Here is a 12,749-nt window from a genome sequence, read left to right as displayed (position 1 = left end):
CAAGCTAGAATAAGAATAAGAAGAAAATAAAAAGATTTTTTATGGGAATTTTTATTTTATTTTATTTTGATAATAGACTACACTTCTATTATTTGTAGGCAAGTGAAATGAACAAGGAGATAAGTAGATGAAAAACTTGTGCTCCGTTTACTTATTTTCTTCTGTCTAGTTAGGCAGAAAACAATTCAACCTAAAACATTTTTTGTGGTCAGCGAAAAACAAACACAATATAGAGCAGCAAATGTTTCCTAGACTTGAAGCTTTTTTCTCTCTCTCTTTCTCTCTCTCTCTCTTCGTAAATTAAGGAAGGAAAAAGTTAACGAATACTTTAAAGATATTAGTTTAGGAAATATATATATTTTTTTAATTTTAATAAAAAAAAAGTAACTATTTTTTTTTAGTTTTTTATATTTTTTATGAAAGTAGTATCAAATTTTTTCTAAAATGACTCATTGACAAATGTCTTAAGAGCACCCACTAATCATAAGTAATTAACCATTAATTATCTATACTATTAATAAGAGAATTCCCCTGATTCGTCTTCAACTTTCTGTGTACCAAAATACCCTCATACAAATTTTGAAATAACATACCCTTTAGTTTAATTTTTTTTCCTACAAAAAAGCAAAAAATGTTAAAACAGTAATACTATCTCACGTACAAAAGGAAAAAAAAAAAAATCATTATTCTGACCACCCATTTGTATTCAAATGTCTTATTCCTATAAAAATAAAAATAAATAAATAAAATTCTTATTCCTATATGTATTTGTTATCTATTTGAATTCAAATATTTCAATTATCTTTATAAAAAAATACAAAATTACTTCTTCCAATTTTTTTTAAAAAAGTAATACTATCTCACGTACAAAAGGGGAAAAAAATTGTTATTCTCACAACTAATTTGTATTCAAATGTCTGATTCCTACCTGTATTTGTTATCTATTTGTATTAAAATATTTCAATTATCTTTATAAAAAAAAATACAAAATTACTTCTTTAAAAAAAAAAAAGTCACTACCTCACGTAAAAACTACTCATTCTTATCCCAAAATTTCTATTTAAAAAAAAAAATTTCTTTAAAACATTCCAAAATTTTTGTTATCCAAATTCTATACCATTATCACAAATCTCCATCCATCTACACTAAACATATATCATATATTTTTTTTAAATCTTAAATTTTTTTACTTATCACAATTCTTATCCTAATCAATAAGTTCAAATGTTCTATTGTGTTTCAACTTCTTATGGTTCTCAATCTCATTTTTTAACATTATTCCACATTATCTAACCTCTTTCTTTAAAAAAAAAAAAATACACACAGTTATTTATATATCACTTTTAAATATTATAACACTAAACAAAAATAAAATAAAATAAAAGCATTATTGTACGCGCAAAGCGCATGTGACGAGTCTAGTTTTTAACTAACCGTTTGATTTTTTTTTTTTAAATAATCTTTTTTGCTCTAATTTTTGGATAAATTCAAAATTTAAAGTTTATTTTCTCCTCCCAAATGGCACAAAACATAGAAAATATTTTCCAACTTGGGTTTTGTTTCGAGGATGAAAGTTTTGTTTGCATAATTATTTGGAATTGGAAGAGATGTTAGTTATTTCCTTGAGAGCTACACGACAAAAAAAAAATAAATTTTTTTGATAATAAAAGGATAATGCATTAACTAAGAGATAGTAATAAGTCTATTAATAGGATTAACCTTCCATATTTACTATTTAGAGTTAAGAAATTCTCCATCGCAGACAATGAATTATCAAATAAAACATAAGTATATGATTGAGAGGTTCCAAGCTTCGCAAGGCCATCCACACATCGATTAGCATCCAGAAAGATGTGCTCAATCTTCGGGGCAGTCATTCAATTGGGTAATGCAATTAGAGAGAAGAGATTCCAAAGAGTTATTTGCAGTTGAATTGTTTAGGAGGTGCACCACAGATAAGATTTCAAGTTCTACAATAAAAATGGTGATGCTAAAATCCTTGGCTAACTTATTTTTAAACTTAAAAAGTCTGCATTGAAACAAGTCAATTTTCTAGAAAATGAATAATTTGTTCACAATTTTTTTTTTTTTTAAGTTTTCTACTAAAACAAACAAAGATTAATTGTTGGTTTCAAATTCACCACAAAGTAAGTAATCTAGATAACTGGATTGGATGACTACATAATTTAACAGTAAAAAATTACTACTACTTTTACATTGTCTTTAATATGGGGAAGGAAGTAAAAGCTCTGTTATCTACTTTGATATTCTCCTCACTCCTCAGTATAGTGAAGTCCTTGTCATCTGCCTCAACCTACAAGTGTGACCAAAATGCAGCTAAATGTTCATGGTAGACTGGTAGTCAACTACCAAATCAGATTTTGTGCACCTAATGTGTGGCACATGTAATTTCTAAGTGTCTGCAATTCATATGCACAAAAATTGTTCTCATCGTCTAAGACATGTGGTGGACTGTAGGGTGGCTTGTTTCCTGATTTGCAGCATAGCCAGCAAAAGATAAAAGCCATTTCCTTCTCATTTGAAATGTGTCAAATTATTTTTGTGGTCTATTATGTTTTTCCCTACCTTTTAAAATGTTCCCTAAAAAATGACAATATAGTGCAAGTGTATAACAATGTCTTGTCAATTATTTTTATTCGCCATTTTTCAAATAGAATTGAGTGACTGTATATCCTTATTTGATTTAACTACTAGTGAGAAAAACTATTCTTAATCATTTCAAATAATTGTATGAACAAAAATTTTCTTTAAAGAAGACATACCCTAAGTGGGAAGGCTTTTTTCATAACCCTAAATGGAAAAATAGACAATAAATTTGAATCCACTTGGAAAATTAAGCATGAAAGCAACTAATTAGAGAAAAAAAATGTCAACAATTAGTCAATTAGAGAAAAAAAAAATTAACAATTGGTCAACAATTAGTCAATGATTGATATGTAGATAGAGAGGGGGCGAAAAGAGAAGCTATAATTAGAAGAGTTTGTTATGATTGTGAATTTTATTTGTGATAGTATGTTAACCAACATGAACATGTCATAAAATCAAAATTACTAGAGGTAATAAATCCACATGAGAGGAGATCTCATACGTAAGAGTATTCGTATCAGTTCATGCAAAACTTTCTGTCAATTTTAGCATAAAAACTTACATTTTCTATTTTACACAATTACTTTTCAAAAACATTCATATCAGATTATCTATTCTACATTTTATTTTATTTAAATAATCATTCTTCATTATTATCTTCAGCGAGAGAGAGAGAGAGGAATTTGATGAGACAAGAGGTGAGAGAGAAAAACAATTAAAATAATGATATACAAAGCTACATAATTCATGTATATTTTACATGGTCACTATAGCATTTTTTTGCAAATTTACACAAGTTTAACTTGATTGATGTAAATGATTTTGAGGTTAAAATGTGTAAATTTGACACTTTTTTCTATTATATACCTACATCTGCAAATGCTCTAACAAAATGTCAAAAACCCACCTTTTGGTAGCATCCTTTCTTCACCAAGGCGTTTGCATGCTTGTTCCATTTTCTATGCAAATGCACAGTGATGCTTTGGGAAACATGGGCAGTAACTTCCTACATTCATAGACAGAAGCAATTAACAATTTATTAGTTTAGTGTGAGTTCTTAAATAGATTGATATCTTCAAAGGTATCCAAATCCATGTGAATTATTTGGATTCCAACATTAAGAGCAAGTGTAAGTTCATTTATCAGTCCCCAAAGTTCATGCCAATATATATTGGGGGGCTTAACCAATTTGATATGCAAATGCACTAGACACCCTTTTTCACACCCTACCTATGTGTCCATTTTTGATTGAATTTCAATACTTTCATATAGGTCCACCACATGTATTTGAAAAAACTAAAATCCAATCAGTAGTTGACAAATAAGAAGTGTATAGATTTGGGTGTTAGAAAGCGTGTCCCTAACATTACAAGAGGGTTTGACACCTCAGTTCATTAGGTGGTATTTGATGTAGTTTTTTTTTTTGGTTACACTATTTAGTGTTATAGCTAGCTATTTTACAGGGATGACTTATTCACTAATTGTACAAGTAACTGATATGCTCATGTATTCATAAGCTATCATACTTATTTCTTGAAATAAAAAGAACAAAATAGAATCTTCCCATTGCTAAAAAGCACTTTCCAAACTGAATGTAAAAAAAAAAAAAAAAAAGCACTTCCAAACTTATATATAAATATTTAGGATTAATGAAAATGGTTTAGCTTAAAATATATATATATATATATATATATATAATCGTTTTACTTTACATATATATAACTCTGAAAATTTTAGATTGTGTTCTTAACTGATTGGGAATTTGTGCAATGAATAGGAATATATAATAAAATAAAATTCTCTCTCTTTTATAACAAGCTTACTCGATTATATAAATAAATAAATAAATAAATATATATATATATATAATAAATTATAGATGGTTCTCAATATTTCCACTTATCCAAACAAAATTTCTTAAGACATTCAAAAAAATTCTTTAGATTTACTATAGTGGTAGTCCAATAATGTCATCCCAAACTACTATTTATTACAAATGGACAATTTTGACAGAGCATTGTGTTGCAATTAGCATGCTCATTTTTTATTATTATTTATTTATTTAGTAAAGCGACAATATAACATTTATTTATTTATAATCATCTTTACAATGAGAAATAGAAATGAAAAAGGAGGGGCACTTTTCTAGACAAACAATGACCTCTTCATTTTTATTAGTAGCACAATTAAATTTTAAAGGTACCCTAGAAATATAAATGACTTTGAAGCTCTCAAAAATAAACAAAACATCTTCTAGTTTCCAAGCCACCTATAAGGGACAAATTTGATCTGAATTTAGCAATTTTAATAAACTCACTAAAATGCTCTCTACATGCTCACTGTCACTGATGAAGTATGATTTGAACATGATAAAATGATTGGAATAACACATGTGGCGAGTTCTAATATGTTCGTTAAGGATTCTTAGTATATTCTACAATTTTGAGACTAATATAATAATATATTTATTATTGGTGGCGGTGTTGTACAAATCAATGCATTATGCATGTACCATTTGTTATATTCCTATAAATTTTCTCCCCTATAATAATAATAATAATATATAAAGTAAGGTAATTGGAAAGAGTAGTAGTATTTTGGAATATTTAAAAAACCCTTTAAAAAATTCAAAATTCAAAAATATCATAGATTTCACCATACTAAAAAAAGCATGAAAATGAAAAGATGAAATGTCTTGTAGATACCTTTAGTTTTTTTTGTCTTTTTTGTCATTTTCAGTGTGTTCACATCTCTTTGAAGATACCACACATGCACATCCATCACAAAAAGGCCCATAGTACAAAGGCCCCTTCAAAGTAAAGCCCAATTATTTATTTATTTTTTTAATATATATTATTTTTCTTGGTTGCCATTGGACAAGAAAACCCAAGGTAAAGGTTAATTGCATGACTAACAAAATGGGGACAGCTGTGTCCTTTTCTAATTAGGGTTTCCATCTTTTGGCCAAAGGGCACACAACTCTTTCAATTTGAGAGATTGAAAATTAAAGGGCTTTTAAGGCCCCCCCGCGTGTGTACCCACCTGTCTTCCAAAACTACCTCACAGACCAATCAAATTCCACGTCCTCACCACCTTCCAACACTTCAAACCCACTCAATTCCCGCCACGTATACCACAGTCCAATCATAGAGCTCGAAATCCCTCACCCGCGGGTGACCGAATAAGGAGCTTGTAAAAAGAGAGCCGTGGTGCTATTTGAATCACCGCTTTAGGATCGACAAAACCCTCTCTCTTCCAAAACCCACAAACCCTTGGCGGCTGTGTGTGTGTGTGTGTGAGATACAACAGTGTGAGACCCGTTGTTCCCTCCTAATCTCTCTCTTAGGGTTTCTCTCTCTAAAACCCTTTATTTGGGGATTTTTTTGATTTATTTAGGGTTTTGAAACCTATTTTTCAACGAGATCTATCCAGAAATATCGGTCATGGCCACCGTTGCTCCAGCTCCTTCTCCTCCCACCGCAGATCGTATCCTTTTTCGATTTCTTCATCTGGGTTTTCCTTGTTTTCTCGTTTTTTAGCGTTTTCTCCATCTGGGTCTGATTGAGTTTTGTGGGTTTTTTTTTTGTTGTTGTGCTGATCTGCTCTTGTGTGACCTGGGTTTGGTTTGGATCCATCTGGGTGTTTCGTTTTATGGGGTTTTATTGGTCCTTGTGGAAGATTATGTGTTCCGATCGGGTTGAGATGTGTTTGTTTGGCTTGGATTTTGATGTCGAGGGTTTGTTTCTGCTAGGTTTTATGGTGTGATTTGTTCATTTGTTGTGTGTTATATATGTTGAAGCTGTTCTTGATTTATTTGGGGGTTTTTTTTTTCGTATAAGAATTAATGGGTATTTGATTTTCATGATGCTTTCGTTGAAATTATGATTGAATTGACAATTTTGATGGGTTATTTGTATTGGTTGTTGTTGTTTTTTTTAATGATATGCCTATTTGTTAAGTAATTTTGTTGGTTATCTTTAAGATCTGGATTGTTTGCAATTTAAAATTTCGGTGTTTGGTGGGTAATTCTACTTTGAATTGGTTTGAGGAGAGATTGGTTCATATTTTGGTGAAATTATATGATTTGAATATTTGTTATCTGTGAATTATAGGAGACCATAATTTGGAATCAGGCTTTGGAAACAATTGTGGTTGTCTGATTTGTTTATTTATGCTTTTGAAAGATGGATTATATAGAGGATATATTGTGATCAATGTGTTTCTTCAGTTTCCGAAAGTATGTATTTCCTTTACTTTTCTTCTTTTTATAGAAGCTACAGATTTGCTGCAGAAATTGTCTATGGATTCTCAGACGAAGACTCTGGAAATTCCCGAGCCTACCAAGAAGGTAATTTTCACTCTGCGTTTTGTGTGATTGATTAGTTAATTGCATCTCGTTATGTGTTTATTGGAATCCAAATTTCACATGTAAAGATATTTGATACACTAAAGCTAACAAAAAGCATTGAGTTGGAAGGAAAAATCAGTAATAGTGTAAATTATTCTGGCGTTATGTTATACTAAATATACAGAAAGTGTCTTAAGATTGATTGTGTCTTGATGCAGCCTTCAACTAATCAATATGGATCGGTTGATTCGGGCAATGTTTTGAATGGTCAGATCCCAGCATTTGAGCGGTCTGTGACTCCATTACTAACTGATTTCATGGATCCTAACATGTGCTATCTTCCCAATACTTATCCATCCACTGCCTATTACTATGGAGGTAAATTAATATGTGAACTAACTGAATGAACTTGTACAATTTTGGTTAGGAGATAAAGTAGTCCTATTTACTATTCAAATGTCTTATTATAAATGATTCTGTCTTTCTGGATATTTTTCACAAAATAATGTTTGCCAGGCTCTGTTTAGATTGTACTTATGTGCATTAGAACCTTTTGTAGGTTATGATGGGACTGGTAATGAGTGGGATGACTACTCAAGATATGTGAATGATGGAGTTGAGATGCCTTCTGTAAGTTGTGCTTTATCATTGGTGATTTTCTTGGCTTCTTTATAAGCTTGGTCAATCAAGTGAATTTGTGATCGGTTGTACATGTCAGTTATCATGTTTTAAATTTTTTATGAGCCTGCATACATTTTGATGGTTATGTATATCAATGGTTCTGATTTATTCTAATTTTGTCTATTAATGTGCTGCTTCATATTTTCAGGGAGTTTACGGGGATAACGGGTCTGTTATGTATCACCATGGTTATGGATATGCACCATATGGTCCATATTCACCAGCAGCTTCTCCAGTTCCAACTATGGGTAATGATGGGCAGTTATATGGGCCTCAGCATTACCAGTATCCTTTCTTCCAGCCGATGACTCCAACTAGTGGGCCATATAACCCTAGTCCTGCTGCCCCTCAAACTGATGTTTCCACCTCTGTAGCTGCTGATCAAAAGCCGCTTCCTGTGGAAGCAGCTAACGGGAATTCTAATGGCATTACAAATGGTGGAGGCATCAAAGGGAATAATGCTTCAGCACCCTTAAAACCTGCTCATCAGAATTCGTTTGTCTCTAATGGTTCATATGGAAGGGGTGCTGTGCCAGGGCGTGGTCCTACTTCCAATTATCAGGATGGAAGATTTAATTTTGATATGTTGAGGTCACCGTTCCCATTGTTAGATGGCCCACTACTTTCAGATGGGCAGCCTAGGCCTGTGAGCAGCACAACAATCCCTTCTTCATTTTCAAATGGCAATAGCCTTCAATCTTCTAGGAATCAAAGTTTCCGTCCAAATACTAATTACATGGTATGCATGAGTCGCATATTATTTCATTTGGTTTTTATAGTTTTAATGTTTCATATTGTAATTGAACAGGTAGTTTGATTGCCAGTGCTTTCCTGCTATGGGAACTTTTGAAAGATGAACTAGATTTCCTGCTGTTTGGATTAAGTTATGGCCATTGTGCAGACAGTTTAAACCCATAGCTTACAAGAAAATGTGTTATTAGATATCTTTTGTTAGTTCCACTTGTGGGCTGATTCCAAACTTCAATTTCCACCAATAAAGGTTTAACTGGCTTGTATAAATGTCTGGACTCTGGAGCATACTGTTTTGTCTGCCTTTCTGGTGAACATATAATGTGATGATAAAATTGATCTTAGAAATTCTCCTATGATTGTTGTCGTACACAGATTTATTATGATTTCACTGGAGGATCTAATTTTTTATTTTTGGTTGTTGATAAGGTTGCCTTTTTATATGTTGCTTACTGAAGGGTTTGTTTTATCTGACAGGGTTTGCACCATCCAAGACCGATGCCTGGAATGAGTACTCCTGGGTTTATGGGTAGGGTGTACCAACCAAACAAGTTATATGGTCAGTATGGGAATACTGTTAGATCTGGTATGGGCTTTGGATCTCATGGATATGATTCAAGAGCAAATGGACGTCCATGGTTGGTGTTTGATAGTAAGCATAAACCAAGAGGACGATTTGGCTATGGTAATGAGAACTCAGATGGTTTGAATGAACTGAACAAAGGACCTAGATTTAAGGGTGGCCCCAAAAACCATAAGGGTTTTTCACCCAATGTCTTGGCAGCAAAGGGTCAGAATGAGACAATAAATGCAACTAGTGATGAGGAGAAGGATAAGACTAGTGTTGTTCCAGATCGTGAACAGTACAACAGACCAGATTTCCCAGAGGAGTATACTGATGCCAAATTTTATATTATAAAGTCATACAGTGAGGATGATGTCCATAAGAGCATTAAGTATAATGTTTGGGCCAGCACACAAAATGGCAATAAGAAGCTTCATGCAGCATACCAGGAGGCTCAGGAGAAATCTGGGGATTGCCCCGTGTTTCTTTTCTTCTCGGTGAGAATATGGATGCAAGAATTTAATGGGTTTATTTCTTTTAATTCCTTGATTGCTCCTTAGCATTGTCTTTTGAATTCTTGTTTAGGTCAATACAAGTGGGCAGTTTGTTGGCCTTGCGGAAATGGTTGGACCAGTTGATTTTGAGAAGAGTTTGGAGTATTGGCAACAAGATAAGTGGAACGGCTGCTTCCCTGTTAAGTGGCACATTGTTAAGGATGTTCCTAACAGTTTGTTGAAGCACATTACCCTTGATAACAATGAGAACAAACCTGTGACGAACAGTAGGGACACTCAAGAGGTAATATTAGTTCTTGCTTTTGTTGTTGCCTGGTTTTCTTTGTTTTTCCTTTCTAAACAGCTATGAATGTCTTTGTGCAGGTCAAGTTAGAGCCAGGGCTTAAATTGATTAAAATATTCAAGGAGCATTCCAGCAAAACATGCATTTTGGATGACTTTGGGTTTTATGAGGCCCGCCAGAAAACAATTCAGGAGAAGAAGGCTAAGCAACTGCAGTTTCCAAAACAGGCAAGACTCTTAACTCTTAAGCCTTCTCTTCCTTGTTATAAGCTTTTCATACTCATTCTGTCCTTTGTAGTAACAATGAATTTCTTATTAGATATATCCTAATAATTGCGGTCAAATTGGTTTTCTTTTGTAGACAAGATTTGACATTGTTTGTCATGTGAGGTTAAAATAGTATTGTATACTTACTGATCTTGTGAATGCAGGTATGGGAAGGAAAGCATACTGATGAGAAGAAAGAAAGGGTAAATGGTGAACTGAAAACCCAAAATTCGGTGGAGGCTGCCTCAGATTTGATCAAGGAGCCTATCCCTTCTGTGCAGGCTAATGAGGACCCCAAGATTTTGGATAATGGTTCAGTTGCAAAAACTGGAGATGCACCTAAGGGAGCTAAACCAGTTGTGTCAGAGAAGAGGATTCTAGCTAATGGTGTTGCAAATGGTTGCTAGTCTCTGCCTCACACAATGGTGGTCCATGTGCACTGAAGTTTCTCATGAGGAACTTAGCCAGAAGTTATGTTGGTTTATGTATAATACAGAACTAACCACTGGCTTAGTTTCCATATCTTATGGGCCGCCATCTCTTGTCTGTCTTGCTCTTGCTTAAAGTTAAGCAATAGAATGTCATCTTTAGTTTTTTTCAAAGCTATGGTGAAGGCAAGGAGGGCTTCTTTGGGTCTGTTTTAAAGTGGTAGCTCCTAACAGGTTTTGATTCGCTAGGATTTTGGGTTTAGGGGGTTATGTCTTAGTGGCTTTTATATTGTTATCTTCATGTTTTCTTTTCTCTTCCTTTTTTTTTTCCTTTTTTTTTTTTTTTTGGTTTTCCTTTTTCTTGGCAATTTCCTATCTTGTAAATCTAGATCTACTTTGTCGAGGGGGCAGCTTTGCTTTTGTATTTGTAAGAGAGCTAGAAGCAAGGTGGGAAAATACTGCACAATATAGTCAAGAGTTTAAGAAGATTTCCTTTTATATTTTGCAATTGTTGCTGTTGTTATCATTGTCCTCTGTTTACTATGGTATTATTGTCTGCTTTGTTTTCAAATTTTGGTCAATTTTTTTGTTGAAAATAAAATAATACTCATTTAGGGGGTCTGCATAACATAATGATTATATTCTTTCTACGGACAGCTCGTGTATGTGCTTGAAGTAGAAAGTGTTTACTAATCAAGGAAAAAATAGAAAAGTAAAAAGCTTTTACCGGTAAAACTGTTTCCTGATAATAACTTGTAAATCATACATCAGAGTGGCAGCTCTATCATTTTATGCATTATTGCTGTTGGACTTTTCTCATCTTTGGATGAAAAGGAAATGCTGTACTGAGTAAATATTCCTGGTTGTCACAATGGGCAAGTAGCGTTCACATGCACATTCAGGGAAAAAGTCAAAAATTTTGATAGGCAATAAATGATATTTGCACCTCAAGAAAAAACAACTGGTGTTTGTGGCTTTTCTTCTGGGCTTTTGGGTACAATATGCAATGAAAAAAAAAAAAAAACGTGCGGTAAAACATAATTCATGGACGATATGTCTATATAATAAATGAGCTGTAGATAAGATTGCTGAGTCAGAGGACTCGTTTTTTACTTTGAGCACAAGTATAAAAAGAACAATAAAATCTATTATATTAATTGAAGATAAATAAAAAAGGGATAAAGTAATATTTGTTTGAATATAGTAATTTTTTTAAGGATACAACTCATATAAGAAATATTACTTTATCTCATTTTTTACTATCTCATTATCTTAATTTAGCTCAAATAAAAAAGTTGTCAACGTTGTATAAGTTGAACTTATCATATTAAAAATTAGGATTTCAATTCTATAAGATTTCTAATAAAGTCTTATGTTTGTAAGATACAGTTGTTTATTGTCACAACCTTTCTTTTCATTAGAAAATTTAGTTAGATTTATACAAAAGTCCTAACATAACTCTAATTATTAATACTTATTGGATTAGTTTTTATTTTATTTTATTTGAGGGTTCTTATTGGATTAGTTTGAGATTGTTTTTAATCTTATGTGAGATATATATAATTAGATAATATAGGTATCATCTATACTAGGGGTGTTCGCGGTGCGGTGCGGTACGGTTTTGGGTCATTTTTAGCACCGTACTTTACGGTGCGGTTTAGATAAAACCATAACTGCACCGCATCTTATTTTTGTGGTGCGGTTTAAAGTTTAGCAAAAACCATAACCGCACTGCAACTCATTTTTGTGGTCACATATACGGTGCGGTGTATAAGATGCGGTTTGAATGATTTGAAATTGGTATATTTTTCAAATTTTTGGCTTTTTCTACCCAACCCAAAACTAATTTTTTCCTTTATTTTGGTCGAAGTTTTAAACTATTAAGCTAATTTTTCTTTATTTTGGTCTAACTTTCTTAATCAACACTTGCTAGGGTTATCAAACTTTTTTTTTTTTTTTGAAAACTAGGGTTATTAAACTATTAATAATATATTTAATATTAAAAATAATTAAATATATTAATATATAGAGAGGGTGCGATGTGGTGTGGTTTTCTTATTATAAAACCGCAAACCGCACTGCACCATGCGGTGTGGTGCGGTGCACTATTATTTGCAGTGCGGTGCGGTTATGCTATTTTGCGGGTGGTTTTGGTGCGGTTTGTGCGGTTTGGTGAACACTCCTAATCTATACTATTAATAAGAAGATTCTCCTATTTCGTCTTCAATTTTTGACATACCAAAATATCCTTATACAAATTCTGAAATAACATACCCTTTAGTTTATTTATTTTTTCCTACCAAAAA

The 12,749-nt window shown here is 32.6% G+C and overlaps 1 protein-coding gene across 2 annotated transcripts; it reads left to right on the top strand.

Moving 5' to 3' along the window:
* Positions 1–5,842: 5,842 nt before the first annotated feature.
* On the top strand, positions 5,843–10,951 carry LOC126720658 (YTH domain-containing protein ECT4-like). 2 transcript variants are annotated; one of them, XM_050423403.1, is made up of 9 exons: positions 5,843–6,093; positions 6,882–6,955; positions 7,174–7,333; positions 7,515–7,585; positions 7,785–8,375; positions 8,864–9,448; positions 9,537–9,749; positions 9,830–9,976; positions 10,180–10,951. In XM_050423403.1, the coding sequence occupies exons 1-9, from the start codon at positions 6,051–6,053 to the stop codon at positions 10,420–10,422; spliced, it is 2,127 nt and encodes a 708-aa protein (XP_050279360.1). In that variant the 5' UTR covers positions 5,843–6,050; the 3' UTR covers positions 10,423–10,951. The 2 variants fall into 2 exon arrangements, with proteins under 2 accessions (XP_050279360.1, XP_050279353.1); XM_050423396.1 differs by having other exon boundaries at positions 6,879–6,955.
* Positions 10,952–12,749: the final 1,798 nt, after the last annotated feature.

The sequence above is a fragment of the Quercus robur genome, chromosome 1 (genome assembly GCF_932294415.1).
Source record: "Quercus robur chromosome 1, dhQueRobu3.1, whole genome shotgun sequence".
NCBI classification, from domain to species: domain Eukaryota; kingdom Viridiplantae; phylum Streptophyta; class Magnoliopsida; order Fagales; family Fagaceae; genus Quercus; species Quercus robur.
The sequence above is the reverse complement of the archived record's forward strand: the minus strand, read 5'-3'. Positions and strand labels throughout refer to the sequence as shown.